Source organism: Nilaparvata lugens, chromosome 5, assembly GCF_014356525.2.
Source record: "Nilaparvata lugens isolate BPH chromosome 5, ASM1435652v1, whole genome shotgun sequence".
Taxonomy (NCBI): Eukaryota; Metazoa; Arthropoda; class Insecta; order Hemiptera; family Delphacidae; genus Nilaparvata; species Nilaparvata lugens.
This window is the reverse complement of record NC_052508.1, coordinates 9,502,544-9,529,904: the sequence shown is the minus strand read 5'-3', so window position 1 is coordinate 9,529,904 and position 27,361 is coordinate 9,502,544. Positions and strand designations below refer to the sequence as shown.

The 27,361-nt window shown below is 33.9% G+C and overlaps 1 protein-coding gene across 36 annotated transcripts in view; it reads left to right on the top strand.

Moving 5' to 3' along the window:
* Window positions 1-370: 370 nt before the first annotated feature.
* LOC111045692 (Down syndrome cell adhesion molecule-like protein Dscam2) overlaps window positions 371-27,361 on the top strand; it is a 460,637-nt gene continuing 433,646 nt past the window's right edge. For all 36 annotated transcript variants that reach the window (XM_039427609.1, XM_039427616.1, XM_039427618.1 and 33 more), the window contains exons 1-2: window positions 371-520; window positions 11,678-11,910. In XM_039427609.1, coding sequence (XP_039283543.1) covers window positions 11,844-11,910 — 67 coding nt within the window. In that variant the 5' untranslated portion in view covers window positions 371-520; window positions 11,678-11,843. The remainder of the gene's footprint in view (window positions 521-11,677; window positions 11,911-27,361) is intronic.

Sequence of the window (27,361 nt, the reverse complement as noted above, 5' to 3'; positions counted from 1 at the left end):
GGATCCTCTACAAACTAATCAAGCTCTCATTCATCAATATACTGTGGTACTGTGTAGAGATGGGAAGTTCGGATCACTTTACTGATTCGGGTCAGTCGTTCACGTTCACTGCCGCGACCCGTTCAAAAAGACCCGTTCAATTGAACGGTTGATATTTTTCTATAGCTTTCCTATAAACAAGCAAAAAAAAAAAAAAAAGGTTCACCACAGTGTTGATGTGTAAAGACAGTAAAAACAGGGGTTTTACCCCAGTTGATGAACGGGTCAAATGAACGGGTTTTTTGAATAAATGTGATCCGGATCACTCGTTCACCTTAATGACCCGTTCAATTCGAACGGGTCATGACCGAACGACACATCTCTAGTACTGTGTAGTGAAGGCAGACCGTTCTGCTAGCTCCAGTATCCAGTGTATTTCGCGTCGTGTGCCGTTCTACAGTTTCTAAAATTGTGTACAACAAATTGTGCGGGTTTTTCGGTGTGAAATAGTGATTGAAATCAATTGGACTACCACTATCTGGTGAGTACTGTGCAAGCAATTCAATCAAACCCCTAGCTCAGCGCCCTTTCAGATCATTTGTTTACGTTTTCTGAGTCCCACACACTGACACACAGCCTCTCATGATGATAATAACGGCCAGATGAATGTCCTGGTAGGGTCCATACTGCATCTCAATCACTCTTCTGAGATAAATCAATACAAATCTCACGTGAAACTCTACCTATTTTCCTACTTTCAACAGAACTGGAAGGCTAATATCTATTTCCAGTCTCCAATCTGCTGTTCAACGGTTAGGATTCACAGAATTGCTCGTTGTTGTGAGAGATATTCTGTTGAAAATATTCAATCAACACAATATTATAACCATTCATTCCTCTATTTCAGCCTAGTATTCGTATTATTTGAATATTATAGGACTTTTTTGAAACATGTTCCCCTTTTAACAACGTCTGAAGGTACCGGTATTGTGATAACAGTGATTACACAATCCTCGTCAAGCATGGACGTTAATAACAAAGAATGACTCAATGGGAGAGTAAAATGATAAAAATCAGATTTTTACGAAATCATTTTTTAATAAAATATGTAGATCCTCATTCATTATCAAAGTACGGTACCTTAGTAGGCCTCAATATTGTGATAAGATTTTTATTTATATTACCGTATCATTTTCTTTATGATTTTGATTTGAATTTATTTCCCATAAGCACCCCAAATTTTAATATTATTATTACAATTTTCAGCGAACACATAATTTTCCCAAGAGTACCTTGAATGACTATCTTTTGAGCAAATAAATATTGTATTAATTTTCTCAATGCAACATAGAGGTACCGTACTGAAATATCATTGTACATTTTTTAGACCCTAATAAATTACAATTATGTAATACTATTTATTGTATTTTATCAGTCCATATTTGATTTTCCATCCTCATGATTCTTGTTGTATGGTTTTTTGGTATACTGTAATTGTTTCTCATACCAATTTGATTTCTTGTTTCTTGTGCTTTGAAATATAAGTTAGGCTTACGTACTATCAATGAATTGAGACCCACAAGGCTGTTTGATTTTTCTGTTCTTCATTCATCAATTAGGTCAATTAGCTGTGAATGATGAATGAGCCGTTTTGACCTGAGTAGTGACCCATTCAAAGTAATGTTGATATTCATTCAAGGAAGTACCTAATCTCATCTAGCGTTATTTGGTTTAGCTTACTTTTTGTGAGCTTATTTATAAATTAAAATGGGCTTATTCTCTGAACTTCAATTCTCTTGAGATATGTGAGTGATCGATCAATTGTATAAACATTATAACTAACTACTGTATTTTCTTTTCTTAGCTTTTAGATTGAAATTTTGTAAGCACTTTTTGTCTGATCTAATCCAATAGATGTACAATTTTGTAGTCAGAAAGCCGGTTTTTATTCAGTAATAATTACAACTATACCGTAGCCTAATAATAGCCTATTTTTTAGATTGTAAATTTTATTTAATTCGATTCTACTTTATAATTTTATAGTTTTTATATTTAGGGTTTCTGGAATCTAGACAAGTCCAGCAGTCTGGAACGTTCAAGATTTTGTGAAAGAATGATGTTTAGTCAGTGCCAGGTGTTCGATGAAGAAAAGGAACGACCCTTTCAATTCTCTCTATTGTCTCTCTTTGTCTCCGATCCTTTCTTTGTGTCTGACCGAAATTTGTCACCATTGTTCTTCAAATTCGGTCCATTGAATTACACACGAATAGGCCTACAGCCGGTGGTCAAAACTAGGATGTCTTCCGGACATTTTATTTACAATAAATTTAGAACATGAACACAATGAATTCAATCTTGTTGAAAATTAGAAGATAATTGAGTTGTTTATTATCAAGTGCATAGATGATTCATAAATGAAATAATAGATTGAAATTTATAAGATTATTGATTTGTGTTTTATCAAGTGAATAGATGAATCATGAATGAAGTAATACCTTAAATAAATTTACTGTAAAAAATGAAAACAGTAAAGATTCGAATGAAAAGAGACTTTCATATATAAGAGACCAGTCACACTGTAAAAACTTCATTTTTATTGAATAAAATTTATAAAATAATTTGAATAGATTTTTATAATTCTACTAGCCGTCAGGCTCGCTTCGCTCGCCATATCCATCTAGCCAGGGGGCTCCGCCCCCCTGGACCCCCGACAGGATCGTCCAAGAATGAGATCAGCAGGCTCGCTTCGCTCGCCTGCATTTTTCATTTTTATCATATTATATTAGGACAATCCAGTCGGGGGTCCAGACTAAACGTCTGGCTAAACGGATATGGCGAGCGAAGCGAGCCTGACGGCTAGTAATATAATATTCCCAGTTAATTTTTCCGCGATAAATGCATTTAAATCTTCAACTTGGTGCCAACCTAACAAAATCAACTCAACTTAATGCCAACCTGACAAAATTATTAATTTAGTTGCCAGTTAACAACTGTTTCGAAGAGGTACTCTATCTAGATTATAGTTCTATAGTAACATATGATATGGAAATTTCAATTCTAATTTAAGAGATTGGGAGAAGAAGAATATACATGCTAAAAGACGAACTTTAAACCCTTAAAAACAACCCTTAGAGTTAAAATATTGCCAAAAGATTTCTTAGTGCGCCTCTAAAGGGCCAACTGAACATACCTACCAAATTTGAACGTTTTTGGTCCAGTAGATTTTTAGTTATGCGTGTGAGTGAGTGAGTGAGTGAGTGAGTGAGTGCCATTTCGCTTTTATATATATAGATATAATCGAAGTCACGTAGATAATGTTAGCAACGAGCGCTCAGTACACTCGTAGTACGGGTGACTTTTTTCATCAGTTCTACTATCAAATTTATCACGATTCTCAATGATATGTAACGACCGTCCGGCATCCGAGTTGGATGGGTGACCGCTTGGTGGCAGCCCCGCTGATTTTCAGCGTTTATTTTATTGTGTAGCATAGTATAGAGAAATTTATTCAATTTTTGGAAAATCAGTCCATTCAAGTTATTCTGAGATATTTTTTCAAAATTGAATAAATTTCCACTAGAATTAATACTGAATTTTGAGAAATCAAATATTATGTCATGAGGTAGACATATCTTGGAGAATGTATCCTGAAATTTTCATGAATCTATCTGCTCCCAAATCGGCAATGGATCTCCTCCAAGATTTTAATTCTAGGCGCTCGTATCGCAAAAATTAAAAATGATACAAACGGGGTTTCTCAGACATTGTTCCATTTAGGGAGCTTGATAGTATCCTAATCGGAATACTTTGAAAAATTACTATCTGTATAATGATCCCGAAAAGCTTGGTTAACAATCTTTCGAATAAAAATCAAAAAATACAATTTGAAAAATGTCAACAGTAAAAATGAATTATTTATTAAAATATGATTATCTCACATAAACTTAGCTTGTATTAGTATCTAGTATTTATCCAGTAGCTCGTACTGTAAGTTAGTTGACCGAGCGAAGTGAGGTCTAAGATTCAAGTCGACGGTTTGGCATTTCTCTTAATGTTCAAATGTTTGAATGTTTATATGTTGCGCATTTACGATGAAACGCGGTAATAGATTTTTATGAAATTTGACAGGTATGTTCCTTTTTTAATTGCACGTCGACGTATATACAATGTTTTTGGAAATTTTACATTTCAAGGATAATATAAAAGGAAAAAGGAGCCTCTTTCATACACCAATATTAGAGTAAAAATCAGACTATAGAATTATTCATCATAAATCAGCTGACAAGTGATTACACAGATGTGTGGAGAAGCCAGTCTATTGCTGTATTCCCATAAGGTCTATAGTTTCAATCAGGTACTTGTGGATGAGAAAACTGCGTGAGGTATACTGTTCACAGAACTACTACTAGTATTAGTACTTCTCAGTTAATTTTTCTTAAAGAATAAATCATCTTCTCCTATGAGTAGCTTGTGTAATAATTTAACTACACCATTAGAGACCAACAATAATTTCCATCATTACACCTCAAATAAGGTACAGAGATGTGATAGACGTTTCATGAGTTAGACGTCTCAGAAGTTGAAGTATTGTATAGAGTTGGCATGATTCTGGTTAAAAATAGAATTCTACCTGATAATTAGAGGTTGAAATGAAAGGTTGTGTTGGGATGCGTACCCTACAGCTATGGTCAGTCTAGTTTGGGTTATTAGTAGAGATAAATTACTATAATCACTGCTTTGCTACTGTATACTAGTACACCATTCACTTCTTAGAAATATATTTGAGAAGAAAACGAAAGCTGAATTCAAAGTTTCTCACGTTGTCAGATTTTTTCTTGGTTTTTTTTAGGGTTACATGTATTTTTTCCAAAGTATCTGCTATATCTGCCTGTATTCCTATAGGCTACGTCCACGTTATAATGGCAGTATTTGATTAACAAAAGTAACATAACTGTCACTTTCCTTTTAAGGGCTACTGAAATTAATTAACACAATGAAGAATGATCAAGTACCCCTTATTTTTTCACAACACGACTAGATTGAGGTCGACGTTATAATGGCAGTGTTTGATTAGCAATGATATTGCTATCCTTGTCTATCATTCAACAAAACTGATAGCTCTATCTTTTTCTAGGTCCGCAACTTTGCCAGATCGTTTGTTAACAATGTAGAAAAATTATAATTAATGAATATAATTGATAATCTTAAACAAGAATGAACAGTTAATATTATCATAGAGAGTCAATAGCATAATACAATAATAATTGACCGAGCGAAGTGAGGTCTAAGATTCAAGTCGACGGTTTGGCATTTCTTGTTTAAATGTTTATATGTTGTGCATTTACGGCGAAACGCGGTAATAGATTTTGATGAAATTTGACTTTTTAATTGCGCGTCGACGTATATACAAGGTTTTTGGAAATTTTATATTTCAAGGATAATATAAAAGAAAAAATGAGCCTCCTTCATACGCCAATATTAGAGTAAAAATCAGACTATACAGAATTATTCATCATAAATCAGCTGACAAGTGATTACACAGATGTGTGGAGAAGCCAGTCTATTGCTGTATTTCCATAAGGTCTATATTTCAATCAGGTACTTGTGGATGAGAATAGAAAATGTAGACCTGCGTGAGGTCTACTGTTCACAGAACTCCTAGTAATATATATAATAATAGGAACAATACGCTATTGTTCCTCTATGATATTATACTTCACATATACCGGTATCAGCTATCCTCTATAGAAGGCAGTTGCAAGGCAGAGAATCGGAAACATTGTTCTCCTATCTTTCTCCACTGCCATTATAACGTGAACCTCACTATAGCCCATATTATTATTCCAAGACCATATTATGTTATTTGTTCCTGAGTATCTTGTATTTCATATCTGCCAGTTATTTATTTATTTATTTGATAGAGTAAACAATACAGTAGTCTGAAAAGAAAAAACAGGCTATTGCCCAAAACTTCTTCAATTTCCTTAGTTTGTCTTGAATTGTCCGAATACTATGTAGGTTATGTCCATTTTAATTTATACACTAAATCATCAATCTGAATATACAAATCAGATATCTGTTATATTTCAGTATTTGCCTGAATTTTACCATGATAATGATGCAAACCTTATTTCTTTACTCATCCGTAACATAAAAAACTCACTACGTTACTAAACATTCAAGTATTTCTAGATTATTCAGTTTTTAATTCATTTGTTTATTTATGAGGTTTATACCTACATCAACCCCAAGGCTTGTGCTTGTGCAAGGGTTTATTATGAGAGATCAGATGAATTTACGCACGGATCTAGGTAGGTTCCGAAACATCGAAAAGTGATTTTTTAAATCATAACTGTTAAGATTGAGGAGCTGTTCTCAAGGGCTACCTTTCATCATATGATTCTAAACGTGAACCTATCTAAATATTTTCCTGCTAAATTCAATATGAAAATGGAAATGAGGAGATATATTCCAAAAAAATATATTATGCAATTTTGTATGCAATTGGCCCCAATAAAGTGGACGATAAATAAATAACTTAGATTTTTCCATAAAGGACGACTGAATGCATTTACGCACATATATATGAGGTTGGCTTGCCTCAACTTATATGAATATAGTGCCGTAATTGAGGATGTAAAACTCAGCCAACTCAGACCTGCAAGGTCGCAATAGTAAGGAAGGATAAATTCCTCAATCACCTTAATTTCTATTTCTTTGTTTCCTTCCTCTCATATGGAATGGACAATTAAACCTTCCTGTAAAAATATCCTATATATGCTTGATAAAAAGTAAATTCGTATGGCTTTTGTTGGTGGGGAGTCCCTTGCGGGAAGGTCCCACCGCCTGAATATAATTTAAGCCGTCAAAGGGCCTTACGACTGTCATACTTCAGCCGGGACCGACAATTTAACGTGCCCATCCGATAACACGGGAGTGATCTGGTTAAAAAACTTTTGGTATTGAGAGGGTTTGAACCCGGGATCTCTATGCTGCTACGCAAGCACTCTATCCACTAGACCACGGATCACTCTATATGCTTGATGTGTTCATGATTATGTTTCCTTAACTTGATGAGGTATTAATGTTTGTGCATGTTTACATTAATTATCACGATATATTACAATGGTTTCCAGGCATAATCCTATTGGAACAAAACTCATTCTACAATATATTTTATAAAACGTATTAGGATGTTCTATAAATTTAGATGGAATGCTCTCTTTAGACTTTTTTACTTTATTACCATTCTTATAGAAATGAAAGTGATTTTATAGTTGATAATTCATTCATAATGATAGAGTCACTTCACTAAATCACGTATTTGAATCAACGAGACTGAAAATCATCCATCCAAATATTACTCTGCTTATCAGGCCTATTCTCATTAATAAGTATTATTGTATTATATTGTTGTGCTAATATAATTTCAAGTGAATATCAAATTGAGCAGCTTTTTTTAATAATTGTAAATTGAAATAGTGCCCCTCCAAAATCCTTTTAATTCTTTTGTTGTAGCCATTTTTCCATTTCCATTCAATCGTATTACAGGGTTATTCATTAATTGCTCAAGAAAATTTAATATTCCCTGATTTTATGTCCATATTTATTGCTAATACTAGCAGGTAACCCGTGCTCCGCAAGGGTCTATTTTGAAACTTGACATACCGAAAACCTGACTGAGTGGAATGTTGAAGAGTTTAAAGTATACATAGAACCATCCTCAGTTAATTAATAAAATATTTGCAAAATTTAAAGTTTATTTCAGTCCAGTAGTTTAGATGTGATGATGCGTCAAACATAATTTTCCTATCCCGTATGTGTATAAGCCAGTTCTTTCCTTCATTATAGCACGGAATAAGTATACAGTAGTGCTTCTTTCCTCTGTGATTATAGTATAGATATGTTCTTCAACTTGGGTACCAACATAATAAAGTGACATAACTCAAATCTTGTTCAGCAACCTTCCTCAACTTCGTACCAACCTGACAAAATTGGACTAGTTATTAATTTAGTTACCAATTTTAACAATCTGTTTCGAAGAGGTAGTCTCTCTAGTTTATAATTCTATATTAACATATGGTATGTATTCATTTTCCATGAATTAAAATTCAACATTAATTCTGAAAAATCTAGAAGGAAAATTGAAATTCGGGATTCGAGGTACACGAGATTGATATTTTTAGAATCTATGTGCAAAATCTGAAGATCTAAATACCTCCCCCGTTTTTCCGGTATGCAATCCACAAGTTGACATGTTTTGATGCGAACAAACACAACCCTACTCTCTCTTATTATAAAAAAGATACACACTCAGTAGCCTACATTGTAGTATTGAACTGTGTAAATTACTTTATTTATATTCTATTTTCTTGTGATAAGTGTTTGATTTATTAACCTTTGATTTGTTATGGTTCCAAAATGAACTTTTCCCCTCAAATAATTTGATCATTAGGATTCATTTTACTTTTTACTATTGGAGGATTAACGGGTGTAATATTATCAAATTCCTCAATTGATATTATCTTACATGATACCTATTATGTAGTGGCTCATTTTCACTACGTCCTTGTTGTTAAAATTTTGGCGATAAAGAATTGAATTGAATTGAAACTCGAGTATTCGTTAAAAAGCAGACCCCCCAGTTGTAAATCTCGTATGGATGAAAGTTATTCATTCATTAAATCCTGGAATTCATTGAATCCTGAACTCTGTAGAAAAGAGATGCATGTTACAGGGTGTCAAAGTAATTATGTTTCCAGTCGATTTCCTTCCGAATTGAATAGCGATCCCACAAAGATCACCAAGGGGGAATTTGTTGCTCCCCTTCCAGACTCAGTATCGAAAAATTATGTTTCATGGTAGCATGCATAGCTTGCTATTTGGGTAATAGCAAGAGAGTTGTTAAACTCTTGTTTAATTGAACGAGAGGATTAGATTTGTGTTGAGAGGTTGTCGAGATTGATAAAATGCTTATAACTCGGAATAATATTGTTTACATTTTACGTACACTTGAAAATGGCTCTTAAGGAGTTGAAACTGTAGTGAGGTACACGTTATAATGGCAGTGGAGAAAGATAGGAGAACAATGTTGCCGAACCTCTGTCTTGTCAATGCGTTCTATAGACGGTAGCTGATACAGGTTTATTGATGTAATATTAACTGTTCATTCTCGTTTTAAATAATCAATTATATTTTAATAAGAAAACAAAGATATTGTCGAATTTCACTAAAAATTTATTAAAAACTTTAAAACAGAACCATGGTTTCACGTAGTTAACCAACGCAACGTAGCTGATGATGCGTTGGTTAACTACGTGAAACCATGGTTCTGTTTAAAGTTTTTAATAAATTTTTAGTGAAATTCGACAATATCTTTGTTTTCTTTTTATGGAGAGATTTCACAACATCACCATCACTTCTACTCATTTTATCAATTATATTTTATTAAGCAAGAAATTTTTATTTTTCAATAATTTCATAATGAATTTCCATAATTAAGATGAAATATTTTGTTAATTAATTATAAATTCTACAGTGTTAAAAGACGATCTGGCAACAGAGCAAAGCGAGAAAGAGATAGCGCTATCTGCTTTGTTGAATGATAGACAAGGAATTCCATTGCTAATCAAACACTTGGACCTCACTATAGTCGTGTTGTGATGAAATAAAGGGTAATTGATCATTTTTTATTGTCTTAATCAATTTCAGTAGCCCTTAAAAGAAAATTTAATTTCATGACCAGTATATAAAATCAATAATTTCTTTTTTTCCCTCTAAACACAACCCTGAAGTAAATTTCTAGCCTCAAAACCTTTAATTTTCAGAAAATTCAATTTACTTGACATCCACATTTTACTCCCTTTGTGAAAATTCAGGGTGAACGTCTGGTAATTAAGTTATGGTTTTACTTTGCAAGGCAACATTTCACATTGTACAGTATATAGCTTCAGTGAGATTCGCTTTGTACTGTCAGTATTACTAATGGAAAACGTTGATGCTTCCCATTTAATCAATGCTGACAGGTTTCAGAAAGTCTCCGAAAACTCTTTTCATTTTGGTTTATTACTTTCTGACTACAGACCAGATTTTAGAAATTACAAAAAGTATCACTTTACTATAAAAAATATAAAGATCAAGATTAATAAAACTTTTTCGATCTTTCCTTTTCATTCAGCACTCATTACAGATTACAGTTTCCAATTTTTGGAATATCTCTTATGTGAAGATTATTGATATTAGTTTTATTTATTTATTTATTCATTTATTTATTTATTTATTTATTGATATAATTACAAATCATATGAATATGATCGGGATAGAATAACAGGCATAGCCCAAAACTATTCTGTTCCCAAATTTTTATAAATAATAAAATGTCCGAAAAAATAGGTTATGTTCTTACTGAGGAAAGTGTTAAAGTTCAAAGTTCTGTCCGAAAATATATATGAGCTAGAAATTTTGAATTTAGAATGATTAAAATACCAAATTATAGCCAATCACCGCACTTTGAATAAAGTCTCTTCTATTTAAGTCTTTTTATTTGTCTCTTCTATTCAATTCTCATCAAAATTTTCATGTATTGATAGATCTTTTGTGTGAAAATAGTCAAAATTCTTGATCACCGATTATCCAGACTAATAATTAATGCATGACAGTATCCAGATAACTGATAATCCGGATTTAACTCGATTCTACCCCAGCTCTAGAGTCCAGACGTAATTTAGGTTTTGCTTTAGACCTGCAGTACTAAGTAGAATGAGTTGTATGTAATATAAACTCGTATTTTATTCACATTTTAGTTCAAATAGATGCCATGTTGTGTAATCCAATTAGGTACAGTAACTTGAATATTTCATTTATCAGAATATTGTACTGCATCTTTATTGCGGCGCCCCAATTAGCTGCTTGAAATACAGAATAGGTTAGGTTTTTTAGGGGATTTCAATTTTTATATCATCCAGCGAAAGTCCGGATAACCGGTGTCCTACTCTACTGTATTTCTTTTGCTTTCAATTATTCATTACCTCTAACTAGTAGTTCTGTCAGTAGAACAGTAGAACTCACGCAGTATTCTCATCCACAAGTACCTGATTGAAACTATAGACCTTATGGAAATACAGCAATAGACTGTCTTCTCCACACATCTATGTAATCACTTGTCAGCTGATTTATGATGAATAATTCTATAGTATGATTTTTACTCTTAATATTGGCGTATGAAGGAGGCTCCTTTTTCCTTTTATATCATCCTTGAAATGCAAAATTTCCAAATCCTTGTATATACGTCGACGCGCAATTAAAAAAGGAACATACCTGTCAAATTTCATGAAAATCTATTACCGCGATTCGCCGTAAACGCGCAACATATAAACATTTTAACATTCAAACATTTAAACATTAAGAGAAATGCCGAACCGTCGACTTGAATCTTAGACCTCACTTCGCTCGGTAAACTATATGTTCGTTTGATAGATATTTTGTACACAAATCTTGTCAATACGTTTTCTTCTATTTGCTGTTGATTCTCATGGTTCTTGGTAGATCTTCCATGTTCACTTTTCAATTATGTCGTTTGGTGTGTTGTTTTTAATTGATTTGTAGTGCTCACTTTTCAATAAATGCTTTGTGTGTTTAAATTGTTTTCAATCGATTTCTATTGTTCACTTTTTAATGAATTTCGTATTTTGTTTTGCAGGTGTGGGCAGTGCTAGTGTGGTGTGGTGTACCACACAGTGGTGTGTGGTGTGTGTGTGAGCAGTGCGCGTGTGCGAGTGCTGGTGTTCGGTGGTGTTCAGTGGTGTTTCAGTGTTGTTGTGTATGAAGTCTTCCCCTGTGTAAAAGTGTCTGTTAAATTCTCCATCATGGGACAGCAGCATCTGCTGTCCTTGTCTAACATGCTGACGGCTGTCGTCTTCTGTCTCTCTCTGGGTGAGTTATTTCAGAATAATCCATTCATTTATCAATTCAATTTATTTATTACATGATCAAGAGAGACAAATGGAACTACGATCAAGAATATTGATTCTAGATACACAATAATCCATTGAAATAATGAATATTTATAATATGAAACTAATAATGTTTCTCGTATCTTCATTCATCTCCATTTTTATTCTTAACTAGCAAATGACCCGTGCTCCGCAAGGGTGTAATTGGAAACTTGACAGACTGAAAACTTGACCTACTGAAATCTGGAAGAATTTAAAATAGGTAGATAACCATCCATGGTAAATTAAGAATATATATTATGCTAAGTTTTAAGCCAATGACTTGAGTAGTTCAGACGTGATGATGCGTCATTCGTGAATTTCTTATCCCCTACGTGTTCTTTCCGTGCCAGTTCTTTCCTTTATTATATTATAGTCTAGCAGGAAACCTGTGCTCCGCAAGGGTCTAATTGAGAACTTGACAAACTGAAAATTCGACGTACTGAAATCTTCAAGAATTTAAAATAGGCTGATAACCATCCTTGGTATATTAAGAATCTATATGCAAACTTTCAAGTTAATCAGGTGAGTAGTTCAGACGTGATTATGCGTCATTCGTGAATTTCCTACAGTATCCCGTTCGTGTATAAGCCAGTTCTTTCCTTTATTATATTATAGTCTAGCAGGAAACCTGTGCTCCGTAAGGGTCGAATTGAAAACTCTACTGGAATCTTGAAGAATTTAAAATAGGCTTATAACAATCCTCGGGAAATTGAGATTCTATATGCAAAGTTTTAAAGTTAATCAGTTGAGTAGTTGAGACGTGATGATGCGTCATTCGTGAATTTCCTATCCCGTACGTGTATAAGCCAGTTTTATCTTCTATTATATTATAGATTACATGATCAAGGAAAACTACAGGACAGGCATTTCGCCCAAGAGTATCGATTCAAGATACAGAATTATTCATTAAAATAATGAGTATTAAATGGATTAGCAAATGATGGCGGTCAGACAAACTTATGTTCTCCTGACCGAAAACTGCACATCTCAAAGAATTTGGAAATATACAGTGTATATCTAGGCTTTTGAGACTCATGAGCTATATAGGCTATTTGTTGTGTATTTGCCATACGCTGAATAATAATAATAATTCATTAAAATGATGAATATCTATAATATGAGACCAATACTATATTATCTTTCAAATCATCTCAATTTATTCTTATTCTCAACAATTTCCTGTATATTTGATGTTTGGTACTCTTTACTTCATACGTCTATCCCGGCTGCCAAGGTCATGTCAGAGGCCCTGAAATTGAACAGGTGCGACCTGAAAACTCTGACACCAGACCTGAGCCAGCCAGGTCACTCGATATTATTATTATTCATACTTTATTTATTTATTTTTATTTATTCAATAATTCAGAATTACTCAACTTACAGAAAAGTACCACTGGCTAAAACGCCCAAAACTGTTTCAATTCTAATTTATATAACAGTCCTAATGTAGCTAGGTTATGTGTCATTTAAAAATTCTTCAATTACACACTCAATTTACTTCTATAGTGAGGTCCATGTTATAATGACAGTATTTGATCAACTTTGGTTTTGCTATCCTTGTCTATCATTCGACAAAGCCGGTGGTACTATCCATTTCTAGGTCCAAAACGATGCCAATTATGTTTTCGACAGTGTAGAAATATAATTAATCAATTCAGAGAATCGGTATCGCTATTTTTCTATCTTTATCCACTGCCATTATAACGTGGACCTCACTATATATACATCTCTCCCTAGTTATGACCAGTGGTCTAGATTGACTCTGTCTGGAAGTGGATCCTACAAGGACATACTTGACTGCAAAATTTAACTAAAATGGAAAGGAGTAAATTTAATCAATGATTAAATTTCCCACGAAAGGTGTAACAGCCAAAGACTATAGACTCTACATGAAATTTGCAACAAAAAATGTTCAGTAAAATTATCTTATATCGACCTTACTTTTCAAGATACATAGATATTTTTCAAAAAAGTCATTAACTAGAAAACTTTCAATCAAAATGTAACTCCAAGGCCCAGTTGCACAAAATCCGGTTAAATTTTAACCGTGATTAATTTCTAGAAACCAATCAGAGAAGGCTTTTTTGAAAAGACGGCTCCTCTGATTGGCTCTCGTAGAAGTAATCACGATTAAAATATAACCGGTGTTTGTGCAACCGGCACTAAGGATATAATTGAAAAGAGAAAGAAATTTCCAATAAGATTCATGTAATTTGTTCCTTTCTTAGATTTTTTTTGAAATTTTTATGAGCGCCCAAAGTTGTACACTCGTAGAGTTCGAGTTTCTATACAGAAACATGTTTAGGTTACATAAAAATATGTTTTAGCAACACAAAAACATGTTTCAACAACAAAAAAAAGTGTTTTGGCAATAATCTTACCACTGGAAGCTCGTAAAACCTGCTCAAGGACATTATTTTTTCGGCAGTAGACAAAACTGTGAGCTCTAATTCAGCCATCTGCAAGCGAGTCACTGGCTTGCTTCATAAAATATTCTACTGGGCTTATTTTTTATTCAGCATCATAAAAACTAGCCACATGTTTTCTGCGTGAGAGGGATAGTGCGGATTTTATGGGCTAAGTTACAATCATAACCATTGAGACATGTTGCATGCTCTATCATGGAATTATCGTGGGTTTTAGTATGTCAATATGACACCTTATCATGCTTATCAAAACTAATTAACTTCTATTAATAATTAGGGGGGGGGTTTATCATGTGCTTATCAAAACTAATTACCTTGAATTAATAATAGTTGTTTATGATGACATTATAGGCATTAATTCCCTGTAGGGGATTTCTGTAGTAGATGGGAATTTTTTAGGTGAAATTTCTCTCTATACTCTGCTCATATTACGGTAGATATCCACTATGAGATTGATATAGTTTTTGAAAAATATTCAAATTAAAATATACTGTGATAATTTATCACTCCCAATCATTTACTCTTATTATAATTTGCAACTGAAATCTTATTGCATAAAAGGGCTAGATATTGAATATGGATGGCCAATGTTTGAAAATAAATGGAATGCAGAGGTTTGCGAGAGAATGTCTGGAGATATAAGGAACCATGGCGGGGGGTATGCGAGAAGCGACTCTGAATAGCAAAACTTGCGTAAAGAAAAATTGAATATATACTTTTAAGATATGTAGGCTATAAATCCACTGTTCTTCTTAAAATGTATGAACTCAGGGCTACTTTAATTTACGAGAAATTAATAAGACAAACTAGATTAATTTCAAAGGGTACTTTAAATATATCACTGTTAAGTTAGTTTTAACGCTCAGATTCATTTCAACCAATACACCACCAATCTAGTTCTGTCATGAGTTTGTAATTAATTTGCTACAGTATTTTCTTAATCCATTGTTTTGCCATGTTTTTGTAACATTTTTATATCGATTTTGTTTATTTATTTTGTAATATGTAACTATTTGATCCTATTATATTAAGCGAGCAATTTCTGTATATATTTATCTGGTTATGTGGTTATATGGGTATATATTTATGTTCAACGATCTCGATTTCAATGATCTCGAAACGGCTCTAACGATTTTCCCGAAATTTGGAACATAGTAGGTTTATGATATAAAGATTCGATTGCATGGTGTCATCCTTGGGAAAACTCGCTGGATTAAAAGGACAGTTCATCCTTGGCTGAAACAGCTGTGGATAGTAAAAAAGAAAGTGAGCAAGTGAGTATGTGAATAAATCAAAACATCGCATCCCCGAAATTCATAAGATGACATGAATATGAACACTATCATTTTAGAGAATTGTGTTCTGTTTATCAATAAATAAAAATAACGAGCGAAGCTCGGTGCCCCGATATTAATCTTAATTGCTGTGTTAGCTGTTTGAATCACCATTTTATAATGTTCAAACAGAGATGAAAGTAGTTTTCTCTAGTCTATGGTTTGTATAAACCGCTAATTGGGGAGGGGCTTGTCTAGACCAATGACAAACGTTCACCTTGATAGGTCACGGATTCCACCAATAACTGTGCTCGGCCGTTACCTGTTAGTATAAATACTGTTGCTCTTCACTTTAGTTTTAGATTACCAGAGATTGATAATGGTGTAACAGCCGAAACCGGAGTCTGATTTTTTAATAAATCTGTGGTTACACAATATCTAGTCTATAAATAAAAATATAAATCTGAGTATCCTTTTTAAATTAAATAAGAAGACTTAAAATTACTACAATATCAACTAATAATTACCACAATATCAACTAATAATTACCACAATATCAACTTCTGAACTACACAAAAACTTTTAAAATTATTTCGTCACTACATAAAGAAGAAAAAAGACAATATCCAGTCTTTTTATTCAGTATGGATAACCACCACAATATAATCTTCACAACTACTGAGAAAGGGAAATCTTATTCTTCAAAATTCGTAATTCTGATGCAATAATTATTTAGGAAAATCAAGTGTATTTATTCCATCTCAATTTTGTGGAGAACTAGTCTAGAGTTCACTCTTCCAATCATACTTCCTATGATAGTTGCAGAGTTAGTTTAGTGTCTAGTGTTCGTTTTTCCAATCATTCTAAAGATACTGCACAATTGAATGAAATACTATTGAAATATTAACCTTCCATAAATTATTATGGAAATTGACTCGGCTAAAAGAAGGAAGACAGTAAAGTACTGTAAAATCATAATTGACCGAGCGAAGTGAGGTCTAAAATTCAAGTCGACGGTTTGGCATTTCTCTTAATGTTTAAATGTTTATATGTTGCGCATTTACGGCGAAACGCGGTAATAGATTTTCATGAAATTTGACAGGTATGTTCCTTTTTTAATTGCACGTCGACGTATATACAAGGTTTTTGGAAATTTTGCATTTCAAGTGTAATATAAAAGGAAGAAGGAGCCTCCTTCATACGCCAATATTAGAGTAAAAATTAGACTATAGAATTATTCATCATAAATCAGCTGACAAGTGATTAGTATATATTATGAAATATGAACAAGTGATTACACAGATGTGTGGAGAAGCCAGTCTATTGCTGTATTTCCATAAGGTCTATAGTTTCAATCAGGTACTTGTGGATGAGAATACTGCGTGAGGTCTACTGTTCACAGAACTACTAGTATATATATATGAAATATGAACCTTCGATATTTCTTCAAACTAGACTATCTGTTTTGTAAAAATAATTTTCAAGTTGCACTAACAGTGAAAGTTGAAAAAAGAGTGATTTAGCTAGAGGGCGACTGATTATGATGTGGAATGTCTTAAGGAATACTATTCCAGTACACTCTTATCTGTTCCAAACTCATTTTCGTGAGTGAGGATTTGTCAGCACTTAACAATTTTCCCTCTCTCTCATACTCTCTCTCTCTGTTATTTCTCTTCTTCCTCTTTCGTAGATTACGTAATGTGAACGCCTCTCTTTCCTTCCTCGACAACTAAACAGTATACTGACCAACAGTCATTACACAAATCATGAAAGGGCTTTTCTGTTATTACAAATCCCTCTTGTATCCTCTCTCTTACTCTCTGTCTCTCTCTCACTCATTTTTCTCTCTTTTCTACCTTCCTCCTCTCTTCGTTTTTTCCACCCTCATCCCATGTGCTTCCCCTACACTTCCATTTAGATATCTAGGGTAATGTTGAGCCGAATGTTGTCTGATTACTGAACTATCGACCGTTTTTTTTCTCGCTTCAAAAAGGATGAGTCATTGCCCTCTGAATTTGAAAGGATATGTGCTATGAGATCATATTTATAGTTTACAAGTTTGTGTTTCTTCAATGGTTCCAAATTTTTTAAAATAACTCGATAGTATTAGTTTCAAGTGGTAATTGAGTGGAATATAACTTATCAATCTATTAATTCAAGTCATCTAAATTCAAAATTTATAGTATTTATGTATATTTTGGACTAATATTTTATAAAAATTGCACATGTGAAATCTAATCTTGGAGTTTGTCACCTATAAATTTGGAAGAAAGATAGCACAAGGACTACCTTATTATTTTATCTTCTATAATGTTATTGCATTAGTGTCATTTGCATTGTTAATGAATAAATAAATAAAATAAATATCATGGCTTGGTACTCTTTTAGTTTATTAGTGTGTAATAGTTACGGTCATTGTGATAGTGATTAAATCATACTTGATACCTTTATTAAAATTGCTTTATTAAGATAACGATTTATTAAAATTGCTTTATTAAGATAACGATTATTAAAAATTGCCACTACTACTTCTTCATTCAAATAGATGAAATTTAGTTTCGAGTTGATTGTATAGTGAGGTCCATGTTATAATGGCAGTGTTTGATTGGCAATGGTATTGCTATCATTGTCTATCATTCAACAAAGCCGATAGCGCTATCTCTTTCTCGCTTTGTTCTGTTACCAGATCTTCTGTTAACAATGTAGAATTGATAATTAATTAACAAAATATATCATCTTAATTCTGAAAATTCATTATGAAATTATTGAAAAATATGATTTATTGCTTAATAAAACTGTATCAATAAACCTGTATCAGCTACCGTCTATAGAAGGCATTGACAAGACAGAGGATCGGCAACGTTGATGTTCTATCTTTCTTCACTGCCATTATAACGTGGACCTCACTATACTGAGATTCACTCTAAACTGTCAGTATTTGTTGAATGGGAAGAATTGATGTCTCTAAAGAATATTCTTTCTCTCTCCCCCCCCTATCACTCTCACTCACTCTCTCTCTCCCCCCTATCACTCTCACTCACTCTCTCTCTCTCATGGCAAAATCGATCAATCTCTCTCTCACTCTCTTTCTCTCACTCTCTCTCTCTCTCTCTCTATCTGTTCTTCTTCCTTCGTTAATTTTTTCTTTCTCGGTAGTTATCATCTAGACATAGTTTTCTTGTAAACGTAAAGGTAGAAAAATATTGTCACTTATATGTACACACACATTGTTATCACACTATGTTAGTATGATAGTCCAATCGGTAGGCAGTGTATTGCATAACTATAGTGAGTCCACGTTATAATAACAGTGGAGAAAGATAGGAGAACAACGTTGCCGATCCTCTGTCTTGTCAAGGCCTTGTATAGACGGTAGCTGATACAGCTTTATTGATGTAATATTAACTGTTCATTCTCTTTTGAAATAATCAATTATATTTTATTGAGCAAATTATATTTCTCAATAATTTCATTATTAATGTTAATAATTGAGATCAAATATTTTGTTAATTAATTATCAACTCTACATTGTCTAAAGACGATCTGGCAACAGAGAACAGCGAGAAAGAGATAGCGCTATCCGCTTTGTTGAATGATAGACAAGGATAGCAATACCATTGTTAATCAAACACTGCCATTATAACATGGACATCACTGTAGCTGGTAGGCTAGTTTTATAGGTTTTACTTTCCTTGCCCTATTACCATAGGTAAGGAAAGTATTGCTTTCCGGAAAAAATTAAGGTACCCCCAATTTCTAAATTTCTATACGTTTCAAGGTCCCCTGAGTCCGAAAAAGTGATTTTTGTGTATTGGTCTGTTTGTGTGTGTGTGTGTGTGTGTGTGTGTGTGTGTGTGTGTATGAGTGTATGTGCGTCTGTGTACACGATATCTCATCTCCCAGTTAACGGAATGACTTGAAATTTGGAACGTAAGGTCCTTAGACTATAAATGATCCGACACGAACAATTTCGATCAAATGCAATTCAAGGTGGCGGCTGAAATGAAATTTCGCGATTTTCTCGAAAACGGCTCCAACGATTTTGATCAAATTCATACCTGAAATAGTCATTGATAAGCTCTATCAACTGCAACAAGTCCTATATCTGTAAAAATTTCAGGAGCTCTGCCCCATCTATGCAAAGTTTGATTTTAGATTCTCAATTAGCAGCCTTCATATACAATTTAAACAAAAAATTTCAAGTGGAAAAGATTGAGCATTAAAATCTCTGCAATTAATGTCCAGTAACATCTTCACCTAAAATTGAAAATAATTTTGAAATCCGAGAAAATGTGATTATTAAATTGCAAACTGTTGGCAACTGTTGGTTCTATTAAATCATTCACTACGAAGAGATAGCAGACCTTGTGTGTCTCCAGTGTTATTGTCCTATCACCAGCTGTCTCATATCTTTGAATAGTAGACTTGGGATGCGCGAGAACACTAGCGTCAGGTGATCAATTTTCATAACGGCAAGGAAAGTTGTGTGAGTGCGCTACACCAGATTTTCTAAACTGTAGTGATGTCCATGTTATAGTGGCAGTGAAGAGATAGTAGCCGATTCTCTGCCTTTGCACTTCTATAGAAGATAACTGATACCGATATATCTGATGTAATATTAAATGTTTATTCTTTTTTGAAATAATAAATTTTATTTCATTCGTCAAGAAAATAATTTTCAATTGTTAAATAATACATTTCTACATTGTTAAAAAACGATCTGACTACATTGCGGAGGTAAAAAAGGTTAGCGCTATCAGCTTTGTGGAATGATAAACAAGGATAGAAACACCAATGTTAATCAAATTCTGCCATTATAACGTGGACCTTACTAGAGTGGTTGGGAACCCATTTAAAGCTGTAGGACAGCAACACCAATGTTAATCAGATGTTGGCTTTATAACGTGAATATGAAGGATAGGTCGTCTATTTATAACTATAATATAAAATAGATAGGTCGGCTGCTAGCCTATCACTATTTAAACTAGCTCCTTGTAGACGCTGTGTTGAGAAGACCGTATGTGATGAAAACTCTCATGTAGGTTTTCCAATCCTTTCTCTGATTTCCATTCTGCTGACGCTATATTTTCTGACAGACGCTTTATTGATTTAGCTGCCGGCGTGTGGTAAATTAAGCGTATTCATTCGCAATCCCCCGATACGGGAACCAAGATGGCTGCCAGTCTCCACTCACATCCATCATCCTTGTTCGGCCTCGGAATCATTCTTCAGTTGCTCATTTGAATAATATTCAAAGGATGAGGATATTGATGGACAAGGATGGATGATATAGGAAGGAGTGGGGAAGAATATTTAAGGATATCTTAATGAACAAGGAGGGATGATACCTTTCAAGGAAGGAGTGAGTGATTGAGTTGGTTACAATAGTGTTGGACGATTACGGGTCTCAGTTATATACGACTAGCCGTCAGGCTCGCTTCGCTCGCCATATCCGTCTAGCCAGGGGGCTCCGCCCCCTGGACCCCCGACTGGGTCGTTCAGGAATGAAATCATCAGAATCGAAATAGAATCGATTGCATCTCCTTTCTGAAGTGTTTCAAATACATTGCATAAAATATTAAAAAGAACTTGGAACGGAACAGAAATTAGAATCGATTGCGTTTCCTTTCTGAAGTGTTACAAATACATTGCATAAAATATCAAAAAGAACTTGGAACGGAACAGAAATTAGAATCGACTGCATTCCTTTCTGTAGTGTTTCAAATACATTTCATAATATATCCAAAAGGAACTTGGAACGGAACAGAAATAAGAATCAATTGCATCTCCTTTCTGAAGTGTTCCAAATACATTGCTTATAATATCTATAAACAACCTGGAACGGAACAGAAATTAGGATCGATTGCATTTCCTTTCTGAAGTGTTTGCAATATATTGCAAAAATTACCCAAAAAGAACTTGGTACCAGATAGTATAGAATGTGCATTTTATACTACAGACTATATACGGTAGAATGTACAATCTATACTCTGTGGTTCTCAGTTCTGTGGTTCTTCAGTTCTCTAGTTCTCTCTAGTTCTCTAGTTCTCCCTAGTTCTCTAGTTCTCTCTAGTACTCTAGTTCTCTAGTTCTGGTTCTCTAGTTCTCTCTAGTTCTGGTTCTCTAGTTATTTTAGGGTAATTCCGCTTGGCACGAAACAAAAATTGGAATCTAGCAATCATGCATTTCCTCTCTGAAGTGTTTGCAATAGATTGGAAGTCGTCAGACTAGAGCTATAGCCGCGTTAACAGAGTCACTTCCATGAAACAAAAAATAAATAACAGTCAGTCGACAGTGCTAAAAATATATCGGATTGGTCGTCCGCTTTCCTATAGTACACTCCACCAGTAGTCAACAACTCAATGTGTTTAGGCCTCTCATTTATTGGGTGGTGGAAGGGGGATATTCAGGAGGAAAAGGACGGTTGTATAGGGGGGTATTGTGAGTGAGGAAGTAAAAGACGGCTGTATAGGGGGAATTGGTGGGGTGGGATCACAAGGAAAGCAAGGGGAACTCTGATATGTTTGGTTGGATTGTATTGATGCAAGGGAAGGCTCATTTCACTACAGTGTGTGTGTAGTTGCTGGACCTAAGCCAGATTGTAGTGGGGTTTCAACGTTGTTAGCTCCAGCTCTTTTATCCAGTGTGTAGTTTGATATTAAATTTGATAAGTTTTGTATGGTTAGGTGAGAGTGGAAGATATTCTGTGCACTATGGATTAAGAACGGATTAATTTATTATTGACTAGCGGGTAACCCGTGCTCCGCAAGGGTCTAATAAAAGACTTGAAAACTTGATGTAATGTATCTTCTATAGAAGATAGCTAATACTGGTATATCTGATAAAATATCAACTGTTCTTTCTCGTTAAAAATAATCAATATAATGATTCGTGAAGAAAATATATTTCTTGATGATTTAAAAATTAATTTTCACAATAAATTGTGATTGAATATTTTGTTAATTAATTATCTAGTAATTAATTATCATAATTCATTTTTGTCATGGTCATTCAATTTCAGCTGTTTTACATCCATGAAATCAAGCTGGTAAACAGCTTGATTGCAGCTGTTTCACATCCCTGAAATCAAGTTGGTAAACAGCTAATTGTAGAACAAATAAACATATGATTCTCATTACAACATACTATACTGTAATGAGAATCATATGTTTTCTTTACAGTCAAGTATGTTTCCTAGTTCCGAATTTGGAACAGCAAAACTGGCAAAAAGCCGCCTTTTAGCGCTCCAGGTAGAAGCTTTGTCAACTACAATCAAGAAATTCCTGATTCGAAACTTGTAAACTAGGTTATGTTTATAGAATGCATGTAGTAATGTCAGCACAAGCAGGTAATGTTTTCTGTTTCTCAATTATTCTTTTCTAGATTATTATGACAAAAAATAGTGTAAGCTACTTGAACATGAATGTCTTCTGCAGTGCTCGAATGGAATTCTAGTCTCGGCTAACGTCAACTAGCCTCGACTAGAAACATCATTCTCGCATGCAAAACGGCCCTTCCCGTCCTTGTGACTTAAGATACTATTAATGAATAGTTATCAAACATAAATTTTGTTGGTTATGTACTCTATGACTATGCTATGGTAAACAAACAAGCTATCAGACTACAATTCTATCGACCAATGAGAGCTCTGATAGTTTGAACTGTCACGATTACCAGGCTTCGACTGTGGGGAAGAAACTTGGAACTGGAACTGGTTTCTGGTACAGAATCTGTCAAAATTATTCCCATGGGACGCGGAACTTTTTACCTGGTGAATTGTGAATCGGACAATTTACCACATTCTGTGTACCCAGAACGGGCTCAATATTACCTTCACAACTACTCAGAAAATATTAACGTTGTATTAATATTAAATATGAATATAAATTGTAAAATATTAAATATAACGAGAATATTGTTGACGCACCTATCAACTTCTTACATTCAATGAAATTACCATGATTTCACTATAATTCCTGAAATATTACATCACCATGAATGCTAATTCTCCCTCTTGACCATAGAAATGATTCTATTTAATTACTTTTCTCTGCTCTTGGTGTAATAAGCGATCTTGACATTGAACTTGCCTTTTAAAACACTATTTTCATTTCTATTCCAATGTAAATTGATACCATCGGACTCTATTTAGCAATTTTGTTTACTGTTATACAGTCTAGTATTACAGGTGAATTTGAACACCTATTCAAACTGCCGGTCTACTGTTTGACTTCTAGAATTACCGGTGGTCTAGAGCTCCTAATTTGTCACCCAATTGGAATTCACTTTCTGTCAGCGTTGTTTGTTTAGGGGAGCATTGGTGTCATTTATAAGGAATACTGCCAGCTTAAACTTAATCTCACTATATTAAATTTCACTTTAAACTGTCAGCATTAATTGAATGGGAAGTGTTGATGTTACTTAATGAGGTTTGCTGACAGTTCGAAATCAATCCCGCTATAGTGGATTTCACTTTAAACTGTCAGCATAGGTTTAATGGGGAGTATTGATGTTATTTATATGGAATACTGACAGCTCAAACTCAATTTCACTATAATGAATTTCACTTGAAACTGTCAGCATTGTTTGAATACTCCCCTATTGATGTTATATAATGAGGTTTACTGCCAGTAGTCTCACTGTAGACGACGACTGACTACTTTGACAAATTGATCGGACTAGGACACTGTTTCGAGGCCATAGTGAGGTTCACGTTATTATGGCAGTGTTGAAAGATAGGAAAAAACGTTGCTCATCCTCCGTCTTGTCAATGCCTTCTATAGACGGTAGCTGATACAGGTTTATTAGTGTAATATTAACGGTTCATTCTCGTTTAAAATAATCAATTATATTTTATCAAGCAAGAAATGATATCTTTCAATAATTTTATGAGTTTTTATAATTAGGATGAAATATTTTGTTAATTAATTATCAATTCCACATTGTTAAAAGACGATTTGGCAACAGAGCAAATTGAGAAAGAGATAGCGTTATCCACTTTGTTGAATAATAATAATAATATCGAGTGACCTGGCTAGCTCAGGTTTGGTGACAGTTTTCAGGTCGCAACTGATCAATTTCAGGGCCTCTGACATGACCTGTTGAATGATAGACAAGGATAGCAATACCATTGCTAATCAAACACTGCCATTATAACGTGGAACTCACTATAGGACACTGTTTAGTGGTTAAGAAGCTGACTCATCAATCGATGGAACTGTCTGCTTGTTGAATAAACTATGACGCGGAAGTTAGAAAGTTTGGAAAAGTGATTTTTGTTCGGTTGTCGAGAAATTATGCACAACTCTTTTGTTCTTGTCAAGGGCCTGGGTTTTGTTGGTTGAGTTTTCAGCTACGAACTAGGAATATTTTAGGCTGTTAGGTCATGCAACTATTTTGTCACTTCATTGAATTTGTTCGAAGCTTATAGATTGAGCAATTGGGGACTTTGAGCACAGAAAATAGGAAAAAGGGATATTTCCACTGTGCTTGAAATTGTGATGAATTTTTTAAATAGATCTCATGAGAAGAGAAAATTGTGATTACCTTTTAAAATGAAAGAATTTGCTAAAGGAATAGTTAGCGACCGAGCGATAAAGCTTACTTATCAGTAACTGTATATTAGATAAGAGTACCGTTCTGTACTGAATATTTTCTAGAAAATTATTCAATAAAATTATAATTATTCTGCAAATAAAGCACGAATTATTTATGAATTGCTCATTGAATTTTGAGGTTACACTTTGTTTACTGCCGATCAGATGTTTAAAGCAGTTCGAACACAGCTGACTGATTCAAAGTATTGTCAAATGTCATGCCGGTTTCATGCCAAGTATAATATCATTTCTAAAAATTATAAAAACTATCAATAAAGGACCAAGAATTTCGAATAAAAAATAAAAATGTATGTATTATTGTTGAAATTATTTATTACTTAAGAAATTATATTATATGTCAGGTCTTATTGTAACTAACTAGGTCATAGCATGAAATTATATTATTGATAAAGACAGCAGAAATTAATTATAACAATCTCAGACATAATAAAAATTGTATAAGAATATTAATTTATTAATTATTACTTCAACTGAACCACATGGTGGTTCAATCTCTTTGGCAAGCCTAAGCCAATCATAGTGCATAGAAATAGCACCAAAAAGGTGATCGTTTGAAAGCAACACATGTTAATCTACTATCAGACAACAAACCTGCCTTATCATATACGCTAGCACATATACATTGTATAAGAGGAACTATGTCTAGAAGATTGAGCAGTTTTAAGAATTATATAAACTAAGTTATTATTGTAATTAAAGGAATTATATTCTACTGCTTGCCACTGACGTCATGTCTACGTCACAATCGTTCTACCAATGGCAAATTTTTATGCAAATTTACTACACCGAGATTCTCAGAAGAAAGGTCTAGCCAAGAAGCTTAGAGAAAAGGACTGCACTTCCCTTTTGAAATCCTCACCGTTCAGATCTCTTTATAGTTACCATGACCTATTCGTAAAAAATTCTTGTTCGATTTTATATGTTTTATTTGTGAGCCAATATTTTAGGCTATTCTATTTGTTATTTGTAAATTTATTTTCATCAATCGATAAATTAAAAGTTTAAAGTTAAATCATCCCTTAATTAATTTGGTGAAGGAAATATTAAATTAAAATCCCCCACGTGCTGAAACCGAAGCATGGATCCGCTGCCGATCAAACGATTTTTTGATCTAAAGAAGAAAACCACGACTGCCAAGGAATTTCACGTGAGTTATAAGTTTAAAGGGGCCCCAATCTACGCTTCGAAAAATATTACAGTGCAGAAAACATAAATTTTTTCTTCGTTAAATTATTGGCCACGCCGACAAGCGCTTTTAGTTATTAAGAGCCTAGAATTTATTCATTATAGAATTTCTAAGAATTTGTAGTTGATTAACTATCCTCCGCTGCCAGGACCACGACCCCGAACAACTTTAAAAAACATTTTTTATTCATTCTTCACTATTTTTTCAAAACTGTTAAATTTTATCAATTGTAAAATTCTGTCGAATCACGCATGGTATCATGCAAGTACAAGAAAACTGCTAATCATTTTTGTTAATGTTAAACCACTGTCAATCTGTAAATCATATTCTGAATCTGCACTGTGAGATCACATATTTTATTATAATATATTTCAATTTTGTTAATTCGTTTTCTGAGTTCGATTATTTCTTAAGCCTGTCAATTATTGTGTCTGATACGTTCTATCTCATCAAGAACCGATCGAATACGATCCTTGAAATAATTGAATTAAGCTGGATATTGGAACAGGTCTAAGTGGATGTAGTGAGTGGGGTCAGATCGAGATATTTGTTCTTTGTCCTTACCTGCTCATATATCAGCTTTTATCTGTTACCAACCTCGACTTAGGAGCGAACACATCAACTGTACAGCAGATGCAGCCAGAGATCATATAATTTCCCACAATAGAGCTTAAAACCCGACAAGACTCTGTTCTCGAAATATATTCCGGACGATATCTGGTCCTTGTACCCTATCTTAATCTTCGGAATTTATTAGAGACGCAGTCCCGTAAATTATCTACATCGGGATTTTTTGCTCGACCTGTATGATTTTGTATGCTCATTCTTCACAGGTAATAATTTTAAGATATCCGTCTTCAGTGTTTAGCGATCGCTACACTGCTTA